We start from the raw sequence: 20,623 nt of genomic DNA, 5'->3' as shown, positions 1-20,623 counted from the left end.
ACTCTGTAGAGATAGATGTTGGAAGTTTTTCCACTTATATATGTATTATAAATTAAAGATGCCAAGAAAGTATATTCTTGGTTTCACCCTTTGAAGGGACACTGCCTGGTCTGGGTAATGACCCTTTCCTTAATGCATAACATTATATATAGCTGCAAGGATATGTACGTTGCATTATGAGGTACTAAGGCAACTGATGTGAAGTCATTAGCCTCTATATGTAAGTAGCCCAGTCATGAAGTAACTTCATGTGCAAACTTTGTATGCTTACATTTCGATAAAGGATGAAACCAAGAATATAATTTCTTGGCATCTCTAATTTATCCTGATAACTTGTCAGTGCAGAAAAACAGCATAACTCAGCTTGTGTACAATATCAGTCCCGACCAGCTGTATTCTACCCATTGAATGCAAGGTGCAAAGGATGCAGTTTATTGCATACTGGTAAGGGCAACATTTTGAACAGTACTGCTTGTAAATGCATTAAGTGAAGAAAAATATGTTATTTATGCTTCTGTTGCTTTCTCCTTCACACACACACACAGAAAATTTATTATATCTACATTTGGTACATCATACAGCACCTCCCTGCAAAGTTTTGCAGCATTTGGATCACTGGTGTGCAGGCACTCCACAAGGCCTTGAACAGGGATACTTTAATTTTGATCACCCTGTATATTTCTTAACCAAATATGGGCAATTGACGGTTTTCTTTATATGCATATTAAGGGTCAAAGCTGTATAACTGAGAGGAGACCTGCACATAGCCTTTAAAGGAATGCGGAGAACCGACCAGGGTTTATGACCTAATGTCCAGTCCTCACCTTCTTGTGGTGCACCCTGTTGGGTATCTACCTGGATACTGAACGAACGAGGATGGGCTGGCAATTTAGGATTTAGCTGACCAAATCGTATTCTTATTGGCTTAAACCAATATAGAAAATGATGGTACAACATGACAAAATTTCATGCCGGCTGGGGTGTCGCCTGGTTAAACAAGACCCCCATTGTTTTCGCCAGGGCGAACATCGAAAAGTCAGCTACTGGAACAAATCTGAAAGCACACCCCAACTCAACATCACCAGAGTTAAAGATCGGTACTATCAACATAAGAAGCCTGAATGGCAAAGAAATGGAGCTAGCTAAAGAATTAGATAAGTACCAGATCGACATAATAGGAGTGACTGAAACAAAAACAACAAAAAGTGGTGAGATCTTTCTGAGCAATAAATACAAAACGTTATATTCGGGAAATGGAAATCAAGGAAAAGAAGAAGTAGCCATAGTATTCAACACAAAATACGAGGCTAATCTTCTTGAATGGCAGGCAGTCTCAAGTAGAGTGATGTGGGCAAATATCAGAATGGGGAATTGGACAATGAGACTTATTTGTGCCTATGGTCCCACAGAAGGTTCTACTAAGCTAGAAATGGAGGAATTTTTTGATGCTTTAGAAAAAGCAACTGACACAATAAAAAAGAAAAAGTTGGTCCTTGTTGGGGATCTAAATAGCAGAGTAGGAAATGATTGTCAGACATACAAAAATATTTTGGGAAAATTTGGAGAAAAGAGCAAAGCTAATAATAATGGCAAATACTTGTTGGATTTCTGCTCAGGACATGGACTATTTATTATTAACACCATGTTCCAACATAAAAATGTGCACAAATTCACATGGAGAGAAGAGGCAAAGAATAAGAAAAGTCTCATTGACTATGTTATTGTTGATAGTGATGTTTTCTCCCTGGTGCAGGACACCAGAGCGTACAGAGGATTTAAAATTGGAAGCGATCACTATTTAGTCTTGAGCGGGATAAAATTGAATTTCATATTGAAAAGAATAACATGTAAGAATGTTTTCAAGTCAATAAAAGTTGAACAGCTCTCAGATGTGAACTGTAGACTAAAATACACAAAGATTATTGAAGAAAAAAATGAAAGAGTTTGAGAACAGGAACCAAACCTTGGAGATTCAGTGGCAAGCCTTGAAGAAAACCCTGATTGATTCAGCCAGAGAGGCATGTGGTGAGGTTGTCTGCAAGGATAGAAAAATCAGAACTCCATGGTGGACATAGGAAGTTAAAGAGGCAGTGAAGGAAAAGAAGAAAGCATATCAAAAGTTCCTGCAAATAAGTCAGCTTTTGCTCTTAGAGAATACAGAGATAAATGTAAGAAAGCGAAACACTGTATAAAACTAGCTAAACAAAAGTCATGGGAAGTCTTTGGTAAATACATAGAAAATAAATCTCAGCAATGTGGCAAGACATTCTGGAGATGGTTGAAAATGCTCAGAAATGGAGGAAAGAGTACTGTAGAAGGAATTAGAGATGATAAAGGTGACATGAAAACAGGAGAAAAAGATATCCTTGAAGTATGGAGTAATTACTTCAAAAAATTGCTAAATGAAACAGGTAGTGAGAGCACAGTGGTAAAAAAACACTCAACAGGCGTACAGTCAGGAATACATATCCATACTTGAAGTAGAAAACACCATCAACGGCTTGAAATGTGGAAAGGCAGCAGGAATAGATGATATTCGACCAGAAATGCTGAAGTATGGTGGTATAAAAGTCTTACAGTGGCTGCACTGCATAGTTCAGAAAGCCTGGACAGAGGGACGAATTCCCGATGATTGGAGTAGAGTTCTAATAGTACCCATATATAATAATGGAAATAAAACTGGATGTGAGAATTACAGAGGTATTTCCCTACTGAGTGTTCCTGACAAGATCTATGCAAGTTGGATTCAGCCCAAATAGAGACTGACAGGATCAGTTCTTCACTTTACGACAAACAGTTGAGAAAGCATGGGAATATAACAAAGATCTGTATTTAAGTTTTGTCGATCCAGTAAAGGCATATGACAAGGTGCGAAGAGAGAAGCTATTCAATACACTAAAATTATATGGTGTCAATGGGGCATTATGTCAAGAAATACTTAGTCTTTATTTGAGTTGTAAATTAGCAGTTAGAATTGAAGGAAGTATAGGAAGATGCTTTAATGTTAAATCTGGTGTGAGACAAAGATGTACATTATCCCCTCTGTTATTCATTATCTATATGGATCACATAATGAAGGGAAGTGGTATTAAACATGATATCAGAATTGGAGATGTTAATGTCAACTGTTTGCTTTATGCAGACGATGTTATACTTCTAAATAAATCCACTACAAGTTTGCAAGATTCCCTGACTAAATTGAATAACTGTTGTAATAGATATGCTTTGAAGGTCAGCATTAAAAAGACAAAGACAATGAAAATAGGTAGAATTGTTGAAAATGTCCACTGTGTTGTGAATGGGGAACCTTTGGAACAAGTAAAACATTTCAGCTACTTAGCCACGATTTTTACTGAAGATGATAAATTAAATATGGAAATAGACATATAGAATCAAGAAAGCTGGTATGGTAGTCAGTCAGTTGAATAAATTCATATGGAATAAGAGAGAAATTAGTTGGAACACTAAATTAGCTGTATACAAGACAGTCAATCTAGTTTTTATTTATGAATCTGAGAGCTGGGTCAGAAGTAAAACACTTGACCCAAGACTAGAAACTGGAGATATGAGAGTCCTGAGAAAGATTAGAGACGTGAACAGATGGCATCAATGGCAATATCATATTAAAAATGAGGATATTAGGAAAGAACTTGACATTGTCAGCATCCAGTTATGTGTTAGCAGAGCTAATCTCAGGTGGTATGGTTGGTCACTTAAACAGAATGGGCAAAGAAGGATTAGCAAAACAAGTGTTCTCTGCCAGGCTGGCAGGAAAACGACCCAGAAAGACCAATATATAGGTGGATTGATACAGTTCAATATGCCTTAGATGATAGAAATATAAGATCTGATAATGATAATATTGGAGTCTTGACAAGTAACAGACTGATTTGGAGGAAAATTGTAGATAGGAAGTTAGTAATGATGTAAATTTTTCATGTAGTTTTATCATATCCTGTATACCCCTTGAGGATACATGTCAGGAATTAGATGATGATGCATATTCACATTTAAATTTTTTTTTTTAATTTTAATTTTTTTATATCAAAATCTTAAAAATGAGATGTAGGCAACACAAGACACGATGCCTGACTAAAATTTAATTTTCAGCACTCTAAATAAACATATCTCGTAGTTTGCATAATTAAGAGCCAAAATCATATTTTCAATGGACTTGAATAAGACATCACTGTTTTTCAAAGGCATTTTCAGATAGTTCAATTTATAGATAAAAAAAGTAGCTTCCTTGAATTGGAACATGGGCAGCTTTTTTTTTCTCCCCCTTTAAATCAAAACTTTATCATACTAAAAATGGAATAGTATTGCTAGTTGTTTAATAGAGACATGCATGTTAGACATACTGTATTTTTTTGAATAATGGCTTCACATGCGAGTGAAAACTAAATATAATTTATGGGTTTTATATATTTTATATAAAAGGGAGAAGATAGAAAAACTGGTAACATTTAAATTCTAAATACAAGAACGTATCATACAGCATGCACGTATGACATGTCTCACTCGCAGCTGTCTAGTAGGAGAAAATTCTATTTAAAGTTCAGAGACATAGGAATAGATATATAATTAATTTAAAAAATAAATAGAAATATACAAAATTATAAGCAATTAAGCATTCACTTTCCAAAACACTTAGAAATAGGCATACGGTCTGCCCGATTAAGACTAGGACAGTGGCATAGGGCTGCACATAATTGAAAAAATAGACATTCAAATTTGAACTTACTGTAGAGTAACTTTGATATTCTTTGATTCTGATAGTAATCAGAATGACCAGTCTGTCCAAAGTAAGAAAGATGACAAGAACAGGATATTTGATAAATACCAAGCAAAGATAAAGGTGTTAATGTAACTTTGATAGGTAGTAAGAAAAATTATAATTTCCAGGGTGATTTGAATGTGGTGTACAAAATTATATCTGTGAAGGGTCCTTGCTATTTGTTCAGATGTTCCTTAAAGGGTATACTGATCCTTTTAACATTAGTTTGCAATCTGGAAGAGGAGTAATAATTATCAAATATTTTCTGTATCAAGGTTTTGCCGTATCCATTAAATAACAGAGTAAGTTTTATTTTATTTTCCTTTACAAGTAGATATATCCACACATTTTCACATCATCCTTCACAAAAAATAGGTATTATCAAAAGCCTTGTACACTGAGTACACACAATTTGTTCTTCTGAGTCTCTTTTATTAGAATTAATAAAATATATCTTACTCTATTAGTGAAATCAGTCCATTTCATAGGATCCTATGAAACTGTCATGACTATTACTATTAAATTTTTGTTATACTGGCTGATGTATTAAGGACAAGCTAGCCAGCAAACAAAAAGAGGAATGAGTTGACCTATCTACAATCATATTATCTTCCTTATTGAGGAATGATGAATTACTGAAATTCTCATTTCAATGAGATCATCACTCATGATTGAATTGTTGAATGATCATTTCATTGCGATCATCAGGAAGATACTCTTCATTCCTGACAATGCATTGAAGTAGATTTTATTGAATATGCACAATCCCTGAAGGCATTACTTTTTTTTTTAATTACAAGCTTATTATGATAATAAATTAATTGCATATAGTCAGTGACTTATTTTTACTTTTTTGAATACTTCAAAAAATAAAAGAATGCTTACTTTTACGGAAATAAGAGCCAAGAGGCTTCGCTTCGGCGAAGTAAAATTGTTCAAAATTAAGTGAATATTGAATACCACATTATTTCTTAGCCGAATAAGAAACTCAAAGATAGGAAATCTAATCTAAGAGTTTCATGCCGAATATAGAAAACTATATAAAGATCGGCGAGTCCAAGCGTAAGCCAACACCTGGTAGTGCAATGCTAGGGCGACTCGTAGTAAAGGTGGAGTAAGCTCCAATCACTGTTCTTAGTATTTTTCTCATAATGTAAAACACAGCTCCTAGGAGATGTATTACTGTTCTACAATATGTTAGATTAGATTTAGATTGGCTTACGCTTGAACTCGCCGATCTTTATATAGTTTTCTATATTCGGCATGAAACTCTTAGATTAGCTTTCCTTTCTTTGAGTTTCTTATTCTGCTACGAAATAATGTGGTATTCAATATCCACTTAGTTTTGAATAAGAATGCTTACTATTTAATTTTACCTTCTTTTTCCTTATATACTCCCAGTTTAAATGCAGAGTACTATGGTTTCATTAGCTCATGTATCAGTAAAACAAACTAATCTCAGTTTTCTTTCTTTGGATCTGTTCTTGAATCTGTTGGATCATTAAACAGATTTTGCTGTATGATCATAACTTCCCCACAACTGAAAGACTGTGCACAGGGAATGACCAATAAACACTGGTATCAAAAAATGGTACCTTTGATACTAGTATTTAGCATTTTTTTTTCTTTTAGATTCTTTTATTACATGTTGCATTGAATAAAAAGGTGAAACAAAACACTGGTATGTATTTGCTTTCATTGTAAGTGATGTCTCTGGCTCGTTTCACAGTTTATTACTTGCTAATGAAAAGTAAGTAACTTAGATTGAAATCCCTTTTTATTATGGAAGGAACTTAAAGGCATCTTTCAGACAAACATGTTATCCAATTTTAGGAGGAGGTGGTACTCCCCTCACCTCAGCAGCAACCTGACTTTTCCTCCTACTTACAGGTATACTGACCCAGGATCATGTGCTGGCATGGCAAACTGTGAATGTAATGTTCTGCCCTTATTAGATGATGTAATGCCAAATAACTGTCACCATCACTTCTAAAAGGATTGTGAATTCAAGAAAGAATGTTCTAAATTTTATATAGCAATTTTTATTAATATAGAGATCTGTAAATGGATTTTGAAGTACTAATTTAATGTGATATAATAAAAGAAAACTTGTATTTTGATATTATAGGTGTTCATAGAACTTCAGGTCGATGTGTTGCTATCAAAGTAATTGATAAGCTAAGATTTCCAACTAAACAAGAAGCACAGCTGAAAAATGAAGTCTCTATTTTGCAAAATATTCATCATCCTGGAGTAATTAACTTGGAAAATATGTTTGAAACTCCTGAGAAAGTGAGTATGCTTGATTGACTGAATTATAAGGGAAAAAATGCCATTTTTTTGCTGATTTTAGGAATTAATACCAAATAATTTTTCATGTCCTTTTTGTTTCTTAATATCAGATTTTTCACTCTTTGAAAAAGTCACTAAAGCTGAGATTTTTCTTGCCATCAGCACTTTAGTAGTAATGAAAAGTAAACCAAGAAAAAAAACGTGCTTTCTTACATCTTGATCAGAAGTACTTGTAAGTTGATCATATTACAACAGGTTTTTTCTGTATGTTAAATTGAAATCATGTTGGTTTTTTTATAACTTGATTTTTGAGGCTAAAGAAATATATGGAATCCGAAAGTTTCTTTTGTTCAGCAAAAGGCGTTATGGCTTGGTTAATTAGTGGTGAATCTAGTAAACAGTTAGTAGTAAAATATGATGATAGAAGCAGCAGCTAGTATCTCATTATTGTCATCTACAAGAGCCTCAGTTGCTCACTCAGTATCAATGGTGCCCTTTGGTTGGGAAGACCTGGGTTGAAATCCTATCAAAGATGTAAAAGAACCTTTATCAGGTCTTTTCAGTTAAAGGTGACTAGCTGGTCTCATACAGAGATGACAGGTTTTCCCACAGGAATTCTGGTTTTCCGTTGTACAAAGCAGGCAAACTAGAAGAACAGAACTTACAGATAATGCAGATGGGCTTAACTGCCCTTATAAGCAGCTATCAAAACCTGTAGATAAGTAAATATGACCTCTCCATTCCTTCTGCCCTAGTATCACCACTTCTGGGTCTGGGTAGTGGCCCTTCCTTTAATGCATAGCACTATATATATCCGCAAGGAGATGTGTTTTGCATTATGGGAGATACTGAGACAAGGAACGATGAGAACTTGGTCCACCTTTACTACTAGTTACCTCAGTCCTGAAGATACTTCAGGCACAAACTTTGTTTGCTCACACTTGGGTAAAGGATTAAACTAAATTTATTATAATAGTACTACTTGATTAAGTTTAGATTATTACTAGCTGCTTCTCAGTAATTTTCTTCCAAATTAAGCCATTGAATATCAAGGCTCTAGTATTGTCAGATCTTACATTTTGATCTTCTAAGGCATTAGTAACTGCATCATTCCACCAAGATTTCGGTGGTATAATGAGTTATCCTCTAGATCTTCTATACTGGCGTCAAATACCCATTTTGCTAAATTTTCCTCTACCATTCTGTTTAAGTGACCATATTACCTCATATTAGCTGCTCTGTTTGCACATTGTTGAATATTAAAAGTTCATTCCTTATGTTACATTTCCATATTTATATTTTCATTTTTAATGATTTTGGCACAGATATCATCTGTTCATACCTTTAATTTTTCTCATATTTTCACATCTGTGATCTCAGGTCATTGAGAATTGTTTTATTTCTAATTCAGCTATCAGATCAATAAGTTATAATTGGTTTGAACACTGTCTTGTGTACTGTCACTTAGGGATTTTAGCCAATTTCTCTTATTCCATTGGCTTCTCCGGGTCCAGCTTTGCTCTTTCTATTTAAATTTATTTAAAAAATCCTAAGCCTTGTATACCTGTAGGTCCTCACTTTACGAGTTAATTCATTCCAAGTTCTTACTATGCACTCTTAATGTGAAAACTCATAAAGAACGAATTTATTTCTCATAGATGTAATCTTGAAAATAGGATTTATGTTATTAACAATGAAAGTTGACCATGGTAATATTAAATAAAGATCACCAAAACAATACTGTGTGCTAAAGCAATAATGATTTGTTTATCTAGAGAGAGATGAAAACATAGCCTTCAAAATAAATCACATTTTTAACTTCCTTCAAATATGTTTCTTTATCCTTTAAAATTCTGCACACATTTGAAGTGCTTAGATATTAATTTGTCCAGTGGCTTTAATTTTTAAAGTCATTCCACCTGCAGTTTGCTTATGATCACATATTTTGTTTCCAGTGTTATTCCTATTCAGTGTTTCTTTTTATTTACATCACTCTCTGGAGCATTACTTCATTTTGGTATACTGTACACTACTGTATTAATAAGGGGGATAAATTTGAAATAAGATAGCAAAAATGAAGAGCACCACAACTACTCTTGGTAACTGCTTTGTTATATGAGTTATAGATATTCTCATCTGCCTGAACAAATGAATGTATGCTCAAGTAGTATTCTATTGTTAGCTGCACATGTATGAAATGCTAGATTTATGAATGTTTAATATTTATTATAGCCAAATTAAAAGTTTAATATAAATTACATCTAAACTTATCTTTATAGAAACCTAATTAATGTTATCCCGGGGCAGAGCTGACTACTACTGGGTGCGTCCCCAGGTGGTGGATCGGGGAACAGCCTTCAGATATGGAGGTTAGCTGCGATATAAGCAGCAATCTGGCGAATAAGCAGCCGTGGACCAACAGTGACTGAGCTATCGGGGCGTGGGGGAGCAGAAGTGGCAACTCTGTCTCACTTAAAACCTCACAAAGCCCAATGACAACTCGGTGACATGGCGAGTAGTGCCACCATTAAATATGTACCTGCTGGGGTCACTGCCCCTGACATTGGGAAGCAGCATTGTTAGTACTGACACAAGGTTGAAGCCAAATGATGACAGAAAAGCTTGTGATCAGAGATTTGCAGATGGCAATATGATTATATTGTGTACGTCTGTAATACTGCAGAGCAGAAAGCAAACGGAGAAGCTACTGCTCTACCTTATCTCCAGAACAACCACCATGCCGAGCAAACCCTTACAATTGGCCCCAAGTTCCCGGCGTCCCTTAAATGGGACAGGGGTGCGAAGAATCTCCAGGCTCAAAATGGTGTCCACTTTTAAAATTGCAACTTGGAATGTCAGAACTCTATATGAAGCTGGCAAATTAAGAAATGCCACAAGAGAAATGAAGAGGCTGGGCATCCGGATTTTGGGAATTTGCGAGACAAGATGCCCAGGATCTGGAAAGTGTCAACAAGATAATATGACAATGTATTACTCTGGGAATGATGAGAACAAACATTGACATGGTGTAGCTGTAATAGTAGATGAAGAAATCAATAAATCAGTAATAAATTGGATTCCATTTTCTGAAAGGATAATGCTGTTACAACTTAAGGGAAACCCCGTTAACATAAATATCATCCAAGCTTATGCACCCACAGCTGACAAAAGTGAAGAAGATGTTGAAGAGTTTTATGAACACCTAAAAGAGATTAAAAACCTAACAAAGAAACATGATATAAACATAATGATGGGTGACTTCAATGCAAAAGTGGGAAGAGGGGGTGATGGAGAAATTGTTGGCGAACATGGCTTAGGCACCAGAAATGACAGAGGGGATCGTCTAGTCCAATTCTGTCAGGAAGAAGATCTAACAATAGCAAATACCTGGTTTAAACTTCCACCCAGAAGACTGTACACTTGGAAATCGCCTCAAGATAACCAACATAATATTGTCAGAAATCAAATTGATTATATACTGATAAATAAAAGATTCCACAGTAGTATAAAGAGTGCAAAGACTTATCCTGGAGCAGATATCTCATCAGACCACAATCCCATAGTTGCAGAAGTACGTCTTAGATTAAAATCAGCTAAAAAATCACAAAAGAAGAAAAAGAAAATTGATGTAGAAAAACTGAAAGACCCGAACATAAATAAAAGTGCCAGGACACAGCTTAACCTGCGATTACAACAGATTAACATAGAAGAAAATAAAAGTGTGGAATCTCTTTGGAATAGCTTAAAGAATGCCATTGTAACAACAAGTATTGAAGAAGTAGGTTATGTGAATAATATAAAACAACAGGAATGGATGACAGATGAGATTCTTTCTCTTATTGATACAAGAAGAATGTATAAAAACAAAGACCTAGCCAGGTATACAGTAACACATAACATCATCAAGAAAAAAATAAAAGAAGCCAAGGAAAATTGGATGAAAAATTTATGTACTGAAATTGAACTGCTTCAGAAGAAACATGATAATTTCAATCTGTGTAAGAAAATCAACGAAATTTCCGGAAAACTGAGGAAAAAGCAAATAATGTCTCTAAGAGACGAAAATGGAAAAATAATTCTAGAAGAAGAGAATAAAGCACAGATTTGGATAAAATATGTAACAGAACTTTTCAATGATACTAGACAGAAGCTTATAAATATAAAAGATAACATTCAAGGACCAGCAATCATGAAATGCGAAATAGAGAATGCTATACGAACAAGTAAAACAGGAAAAGCCAGTGGACCAGATGGTGTGCAAACAGAATTTTTAAAATTAATAGAACCAGATAACATCAAACTTCTTGAAAAACTATTTAATAAAATATATGAAAGTGATGAATTTCCATCAGATTGGCTCAAATCTACATTTATCACTATCCCAAAGAAACCCAAAGCGAATTCCTGTGGTGACTTCAGACTTATTAGTCTAATGAGCCAAACATTAAAAATATTTTTGAAAGTAATTCAGAATCACATTTATAGAAAAAGTGAAGAAACTCTAAGTGAAACACAATTCGGTTTTCGGAATGGTTTTGGTACTAGAGAGGCCCTTTTCTGTACCCAAATATTGATACAAAAATGCATAGAAAAACAGAAATCTGTCTTTATGTGTTTCATAGATTTTGAAAAAGCATTCGACAAAGTCAGACACACTAACTTAATAGAAATCCTTCAACAAATAAGGCTAGACGAACAAGACATAAGACTAATAACAAATCTGTATTGGAATCAGTCATCTACCATTCAATTAGACAACATTACCACCAGTGATATTAACATCAAAAGAGGAGTGAGACAAGGATGTGTGCTCTCACCACTCCTGTTCAACATATATGCAGAGGTAATCTTTAAAAAAAGCATTGGAAGAATGTCCAGAGGGAATCACAATAAATGGAAAGATTGTTAACAATCTACGATATGCAGATGACACCGTGCTAATTGCAAATAACATTATGGATTTCCAAAAACTCGTTGACAGAGTATACATAGAAAGCCAAAGAATGGGAATAAATATAAACATCAACAAGACAAAATACATGATCATCAGCAAACATCCAGCCTCATCAATGAAACTGACACTCAATGGGAAAAATATTGATCAAGTGTCAAGATATAAATATCTTGGTTGCTGGCTTAATGAACGGTGGGATCCAGAAATAGATATAAAGACAAGGATTGAAGTTGCACGGCAGTCCTTCATGAAAATGAGAACACTATTCTGCAATAAAGACCTAAACATGGAAGTCAGATGTCGAATGCTGAAATGCTACGTGTGGTCTATTCTGCTCTATGGAGTTGAAACATGGACATTGAAGGCGACAACCATCAAGAAAATCGAAGCCTTTGAGATGTGGCTATACAGAAGAATGCTAAAGATATCATGGACAGAAAAAATTACCAATGAAGATGTCTTAAAATCCATTGGCAAAGCTAAACATCTTGTACAAATAATCAAGAAACGAAAAACATCATATCTTGGCCACATCATGAGAAACAGCAAATACCAACTTCTACAAACTATTTTGGTAGGAAGAATTGATGGCAAAGGAACTAGAGGAAAAAGAATATCATGGTTTGACAACATCAAGACGTGGACAGGAAAGAGCAGTGCACAACTGCTCAGATTAGCACAAGAGCGCAGTTTGTTCGCCAAGATGGTCGCTGACCTTCGATAGAAGATAGCACAATAAGAAGAAGAATTAATGCTATGATAAGGATTATACTGTGTACATAATCTGCTTGTCAATTGCATGTATTCTCTGACTAGTTTGAGCTAGTGCTACCATTGGATGTTAATAGGGCATCTTCAGCATGTGTGTTAAATGAATTATATTATAGGTATGCAAGCACTCAGTAACATAAAAGCATCTAGCTCTAATCCAAAGTATTTTAATGAGGTGTTACACCTTTTCACTACTTGTATGTGGGAAATATATGAGGGGGGAGTATCTGGAAAGTTCTGATAAACGTCTAGAACGAAAATGATATTAAAGCAACTGATATAACCACAAGAAAGAAAAAGAACAAATTATTACAATTTGATGAAACATGGGGATATGCTCTTTCTTCTGGTTATATCAGTTTCTTTAATATTTTTGTTCTAGGTGTTTATCAGAACTGTCCAGACCCCCTCCCCCAGTATGACTTTTGTATTACTTCAACCTTGATCTCTCTTCTGGATCTGGCTCCTACTGATGAGACCTCAATGACACCTTTCTTTCAATAATGAATTACCAGAAAGCATATGGCAAATAAGTCAGCCTGTGCTCTTAGAGAATACAGAGACAAATGTAAGAAAGCTAGACACTGAGAAAACTAGTTAAACAAAAGTCATAGGGAGACTTAGGTAAGAACATAGAAAATAAATATCAAGAAGGTGGCAAAATATTCTGGAGGCTGTTGAAAAAGCTCAGAATTAGAGGAAAGAGTGCTGTAAAAGGAATTAGAGATGATAAAGGTGACATGTAAACTGTTGAAAAAGATATCCTCGATGTATGCAGTAATTACTCCATACATCAAGGTAATTAATAAAATTGCTAAATGAAACAAGCAGTGATGACAGCACAGTATTAAAAAATGCTCAACAGACATGCAATCAGGGATACATATCCATACTTGAAGTAGAAAAAGCCATGAAAAGTCTGAAATGTGGAAAGGCAGTGGAATAGATGATAATTGACCAGAAATGCTCAAGTATAGAGGTATAAAAGTCTTGCAAGGAGGACTGATTCCAGATGATTGGAGTAGAGCTCTCATAGTACCCATATATAAAAATGAGAATTAAACTGAATGTGAGAATTAGTGGTATTTCTCTACAGAGTGTTCCTGGTAAGATTTATGCCAGTATACTTGAGAAACGATTGAGAAGAATTGTGGAAGAAAAGCATGGTGAAGAACAAGCTGGATTCAGGTCAAATAGAGGCTGTCAGGATCAGATCTTCACTTTTCGACAAATAGTTGAGAAAGCATGGGAATATAACAAAGATCTATATTTAAGTTTTGTCGATCTGGAAAAGGCATATGACAAGGTGCCAAGAGAGAAGCTATTCAATATGCTATGGTTATATGGTGTCAATGGGGCATTATATCAAGCAATACTTAGTCTTTATTTGAGTTGTAAGTCAGTTAGAATTGAAGGAAGTACAGGAAGATGGTTTAATGTTAAATCTGGTGTGAGAGACAAGGATGTACATTATCCCCTCTGTTATTTATTATCAATATGGATCAGATTATGAAAGAAAGTGGTATTAAACCTGATATCAAAATTGGAGATGTTAATGTCAGCTCTTTACTCTATGCAGATGATGTTATACTTCTAAATAAATCTGCTACAAGTCTGCAAGATTCCCTGACTAAATTGAATAACTCTTGTAATATATTTGGTATGAAGGTCTGCAATAACAAGACAAAGACAATGAAAATAGGCAGAAGCATTGAAAATATCAACTGCATTGTGAATGGAGAAATTATAGAACAAGTAAAACATTTCAGCTACATAGACACAATTTTTAGTGAAGATGGTAAATTAAATATGGAAATAGACAACAGAATCAACAAAGTTGGAATGGTTGGAAGTCAACTGAATAAATTTATATGAAATAAGAAAGAAATTAGTCAAAACACTAAATTAGCTGTATACAAGACAGTGTTCAAACCAATTTTATTATATATAACATATGGATCTGAGAACTGGGTTAGAAATAAAACACTTGACCAGAGGCTAGAGACCACAGATATGAGAGTCCTGAGAAAGATTAGAGGGGTGAACAGAATTCATCGATGGAATGCTATGTTAAAAACATAAGAAAGAACTTAATATTGTTAGCATCCAGGAATGTGTTTAAGTGACCATACCACCTGAGTTAGCAGAGCTATCTCAGGTGGTATGGTCACTTAAACAGAATGGGAGAGGAAAGATTAGCAAAACAAGTGTTCTTTGCCATGTTGGCAGGAAAAAAAACCAGATGAAGACCTAGATATAGGTGGATTGATACAGTAAAAAGTGCCTTAGAAGATAAAAATATAAGATCTGATAATATTGAAGTCTTGATAGGTAACATATTGATTTGGAGGAAAATTGTAGAAAAGAAGTTAGTAATGGTGTAAGTTTTTCATGCAGTACTTTCGTATCCTGTACACCGTTTGAGGGTACATATCAGGAATTTGATGATGGTATAATTTAAAAAATGAAGGAAAAATCATGTAAAAAAAAACTATTAATGTGGAATTTTTGCATAAATATCATAGCCATCATCAATACAAGAACACAGAAAGGCAATTCTAAAAATCACCACCTGAGTAGCTAATTTAACTAAAATGGTCAATAATTTGCTGACTTATTAAAAAGAAAATTATATATATATATACATAGACAAAATAAAATTAGAAAAGATGAGAAGATTTAAAAACATAACATCTCCCATACAGGGAATAGACGTAGACCATCAGATTTAATTATAATTATTTTAATTAATGGTTGAAATATGTCTGGGGAGTGGCCCTTTCCATAATCCATCATATTATACACACCCGAAAGGATTTGTGCTCTGCATTATGGGATACCAAAGCAATTAATGTGAAGTCTATATACAAACAACCTAGTCATTAAGATACTGCATATGCACACTTGTTTGCTTACAGTAGGATAAAGGATTAAACAATATAATTTCTTGGCATCTTTTATTTAATAAAAGCAGTTCACCTTTGATTCTTTGGACTTCCTGAAGGAGTCAGCATATAATGGTGCTAGAAAAAAAAAAGCAAGCTTCTCTCTTTTTTTTTTTTTTTGTTAACTTTCTGCAAGAACCTTGTGTTGTAATCATAAGCAAAAATATCTCATTGTTCAGTGTCCATTGAAAACAATGCAAAATTAAAAAGGTAAATTATGCATATCATAAAATAATAAGTTTGTAATATGTAGTAAAAAGACAATAGTAATACAACTTAAGACGTAAAGAACACAAATGTCTTTGAATTTGGATATCAGTTGATAGCTTGGCACACTGGGTAGCAGCATTTGTGCACTCAGCCAAATAAATGTCTGGTTGTGCAAAGTCACAAATTGTGCTGCAGTTGTGCATCGGTTAGATACAAGTCCTTCAGTGGTATTATTGTTTAGTACTGTGTTGTATATTTTGTGTTTTCACTGCCGTTTGTTTCACTATATCAACGTGTAAAGATGGCGTCCAACAAGAAACGTACGTCAGCGGCGTGCAGGACTTCTACTACTACACGAAAGGCTGGCTCAGCGTTAGATTTTTTGCAATGGATGCGTTGCAGAAACTGCTACATGTATGCGCCGAAAAATGTGAAGGATCTGTGGTCGGTCTGGCAAAATGAGAAGAACGAAAATGTCGACGTATGTGAGAAGTGTCGGGATAGGCTGGAGCGTTTAGGAATGGAAGCTGACATCAGGACCGTAGCGGAAGAACTTCGGCGGGAGTTTATGAAAATGAAAAATGACCTTCATGGGGGGGTGGGGGGGGGGGGGGGTGGGGGGGGGGGGGGGTGGGGGGGGGGGGGGGTGGGGGGGGGGGGGGGTGGGGGGGGGGGGGGGTGGGGGGGGGGGGGGGTGGGGGGGGGGGGGGGTGGGGGGGGGGGGGGGTGGGGGGGGGGGGGGGTGGGGGGGGGGGGGGGTGGGGGGGGGGGGGGGTGGGGGGGGGGGGGGGTGGGGGGGGGGGGGGGTGGGGGGGGGGGGGGGTGGGGGGGGGGGGGGGTGGGGGGGGGGGGGGGTGGGGGGGGGGGGGGGTGGGGGGGGGGGGGGGTGGGGGGGGGGGGGGGTGGGGGGGGGGGGGGGTGGGGGGGGGGGGGGGTGGGGGGGGGGGGGGGTGGGGGGGGGGGGGGGTGGGGGGGGGGGGGGGTGGGGGGGGGGGGGGGTGGGGGGGGGGGGGGGTGGGGGGGGGGGGGGGTGGGGGGGGGGGGGGGTGGGGGGGGGGGGGGGTGGGGGGGGGGGGGGGTGGGGGGGGGGGGCGGGCATCCTTTGTAGAAAAAAAAAAAAAAAAGAAATGATTGTCGTGTGGTATAGCATGTAGGAGAATGAAAAAAAAAAAGTGAATGGCGAAAGTATGACAGTTGAGAAACTGGAAATAAGGAGAATGTGTTGTACGGAGATTCAATGATAAGAGGTATATGTAATGAGAAAGTTATGAAAGATGTTTCCTGAGGGTATGTAGAGCAAGGGTATAAGTGAAGCTGTTAGTTTGCAAAAAAAGGAGGAGTGTAAGAATTGATTGTTTCACAGGATCACAAATGATTTGAAAGGAGAACAACATGCAATGAGAGAGGATATGAAAGAAGTGAAAATGAAGAGTAAAGATTGTGAGTTTGCTGGCTTGTATGATGGGGGGGGGGGTGCAAACAACCCATGTGTCTGACCACCTCTAGGTAAATGAGTATGTATACAGAAATGAGTATGCAATGCTGAATGTGATTACACAGGTTTCAGATTCAAATGGGTTGGTAGTGACATTATGGAAGGGTAATGTCACTAATGTAAGGAAACAGTGTGGACCTAGAGGATGCTGAAAGGCATGTACATGAATGCCAGAAGTATCAGAAATAAGTGAGAGGAATTTGGGGCATTGGTCAGCTTGACTTGGCCAAAAATAATAGGCATCAGTGAGACAAGGTTGGCAGAAAATGATATAGTTACAGGGATAGAATGTAAAGGGTATTGTATTTTCAGGAAGGATATAGGGACAGGAGGTGGGATATTTCTGTTGATAGCTGAAAACTACAACCAAGAAAAGTGGAAATTAATGAGGATTTTAGTTCTGGGCGAGATAGTTCATGCGAAGCTGTCTGCTGTGAGATAGAGGCCAATAGGACAGAATATATTGCTGGTTGCTGCTACAGACCAGGGGAGTCCACAGGAAGATGTAGATGCCAAGTATTGGCAGATTAGCACAATGAGTTCAGACCAAACAATTCTTGTGGGAGATTTCATCTATGAGGACCTAGACTGGATGGTGGAAAAAGGGGACATAGCTAGAAGAAAGTGGAATTTATACAGTTTCTGGGGAATAATTACCTGAAGCAATATGTTATAGAAGGGACCAAGAGTTTGAGAGTGCTGGATCTGGTAATAGCATCAGAAGATTTTTGTAGGTAGGCTTATACGTTGGTTATGCATTATTAAAACACTTAAGGAATTGAACAACGTAGTTAAGGATATAAATTAAATTATACTTTAATAAATATTTTCTGATATTTCGGCAACGTCACGTTGCCATCTTCTAAAGGAACTTACAAAAAAAGGCACGTGCATGTAGGCACTACAAACACAGTAACTGGGAATGAAGAGATGAAGCTATTGTTCTCCTAAAAGTCCTGATGGTGCCCTCTAGCGGGCTAAGTAGGTGTTCTTGGCCGTTGGGCTGAAGGTCTGCTGATGTAAGCCTCCCAAATTTGGGGCAGTCGCATACAACCAAATTTGTTGAGGTTTGGAGAATTTCTTAGTGCTGAGGCTGATTCCATAAATAGTCTTTCGAATTTGTATTTGTAGTTTTGTAGTCCTTAACCAAAAGGACTACACAGGTAAGCCGAATGCTCTTCTATTAGATCGTGCTACTTGCCTCCCCATCAATTACAATCCCACCAACTCTCAAATTAGAAAACTTCACAGGCTCCTTAAGAGAGTCACTTCTTGGCCTGTAGAAGTTACCAACAGATTAAAGCCATTTAACTCTATACCCCCCCCCCCCCATATTTACAGACTCCCAAAAATACATAAAGAAAATGTGCCATTACGTCCCATATTGGATGGCATTGATTCCCCCACATACAAATTAGCTAAACATTTGGCCAAAGAGCTCACACACTATACTAGCAACACACCATCACACATAAAAACACTTAGACCATTTCAAAGCCAGCATAGAAAACTTTACACTCCAACATACTGACATAATGGTCAGCTTTGATGTCTCCTCTTTATTCACAAATGTCTCACTCAAGGAAACTTTAGCGCTAATCCAAGCTAAATTTTCTCCCGATATCTCAGCCTTATTTCAGTTCACAATGAACTCAGGCTATTTCGTTTGGCAGGGAAAATTCTACAAACAAATAGAGGGGACAGCCATGGGTTCACCACTCTCCCAACCCTTGGCCAATTTCTTTATGGAGACCTTTGAAGAAAAAGCCTTAGCCTCTGCCCCACAAAAACCAACCATATGGCTTCACTACATTGATGATGTGTTCGCTATTTGTCCACATGGCTCTGAAACACTTCTCTCCTTCTTAACACACTTAAACAACCAACTCTGCAGAATCAAATTCACCCTGGAAAAAGAGGAAAACAACAGCCTCCCTTTCCTAGACACACTAATCAACCGCCAGCCTAATGGAACCTTGGTTTTCTCAGTTTACAGAAAACCCATAATGTATCTTGGTGAATTGGATTGTTGAATGTATCTGTTGGTGAATGTATCTGCCATACAGGCAGATACATTCACCAACAATCCCATCACCCTCCCTCACAACAATATGGAGTAGTGAAAACACTGTACAACAGAGCTAAACTAATCTGTTCAAACGACTTGGCCCTAAACACTGAACTAAATCACATCCTCAACACTTTCTCAGCCAGTGGCTACCCCCCCCCCCCCCCAAAAAAAAAAGTCCAAAAAATATTAGAACCTACAAACCACAGATCCCCCCCCCCCTCCACAACAAAGATTACTCTAAATCCATCACCATTCCCTAAATCCAAGGCACCTCGGAAAAGATTACCAAAATCTTAAAAAAGCATGACCTGACCTCCTGTTACAAACCTTACAGAAAATTGGCATCCCTTATCCGCTCCACTAAAGACCAACCACTTCCCCTAGACCTACCTGGTGTATACCAGGTCCCTTGCAGTTGTAAACTGTCTTACTTTGGCCAAACAGGCAGGACAGCGAATATCAGAATTTCTGAACACAAGGATTACATCCGGTTTCACAAGTACAGCCATTCTGGTCTTGCAGACCATGCTCTGGATACACGCCACAGAATATGGTGGAAGAAAGTTACAGTAATACACCATAGCAAATACAAATTCGAAAGACTATTTATGGAATCAGCCTCAGCCCTAAGAAATTCTCCAAACCTCAACAAATTTGGTTATATGCGACTGCCCCAAATTTGGGAGGCTTACATCAGCAGACCTTCAGCCCAACAGCCAAGAACACCTACTTAGCCCGCTAGAGGGCTCCATCAGGACTTTTAGGAGAACAATAGCTTCATCTCTTCATTCCCAGTTACTGTGTTTGTAGTGCACGTGCCTTTTTTTGTAAGTTCCTTTAGAAGATGGCAATGTGACGTTGCCGAAATATCTGAAAATATTTATTAAAGTATAATTTAATTTATATCCTTAACTACGTTGTTCAATTCCTTAAGTGTTTTAATAAAGCATCAGAAGATATAACCAAGGTAGACACTGCCTCCAATTAGAGAGAGTGACCATGCAGTCTTGTTCTGGGAAGTTGCTAAACATCTGGAATTCTCTATCAAGAAAGGGTTTTTATATTGAGGTATAAAGCTGGTAATTATAACAGACTTAGGAGGCATCTT

General features: G+C 37.1%; 1 protein-coding gene across 1 annotated transcript in view; it reads left to right on the top strand.

The window, feature by feature from the left end:
* Positions 1 to 20,623, top strand: part of LOC150101447 (serine/threonine-protein kinase D1-like) — a 384,746-nt gene that overhangs the window by 198,139 nt on the left and 165,984 nt on the right. Inside the window, exon 15 of the mRNA XM_090400796.1 lies at positions 6,906 to 7,069. Within this exon, the coding sequence (XP_090256922.1) occupies positions 6,906 to 7,069 (164 nt within the window). The remainder of the gene's footprint in view (positions 1 to 6,905; positions 7,070 to 20,623) is intronic.

The sequence above is a fragment of the Typopeltis vanoorti genome, chromosome 11, assembly GCF_054136105.1.
Source record: "Typopeltis vanoorti isolate ZY-2024b chromosome 11, IOZ_Tvanoo_1.0, whole genome shotgun sequence".
NCBI lineage: Eukaryota > Metazoa > Arthropoda > Arachnida > Uropygi > Thelyphonidae > Typopeltis > Typopeltis vanoorti.
The sequence above is the reverse complement of the archived record's forward strand: the minus strand, read 5'-3'. Positions and strand labels throughout refer to the sequence as shown.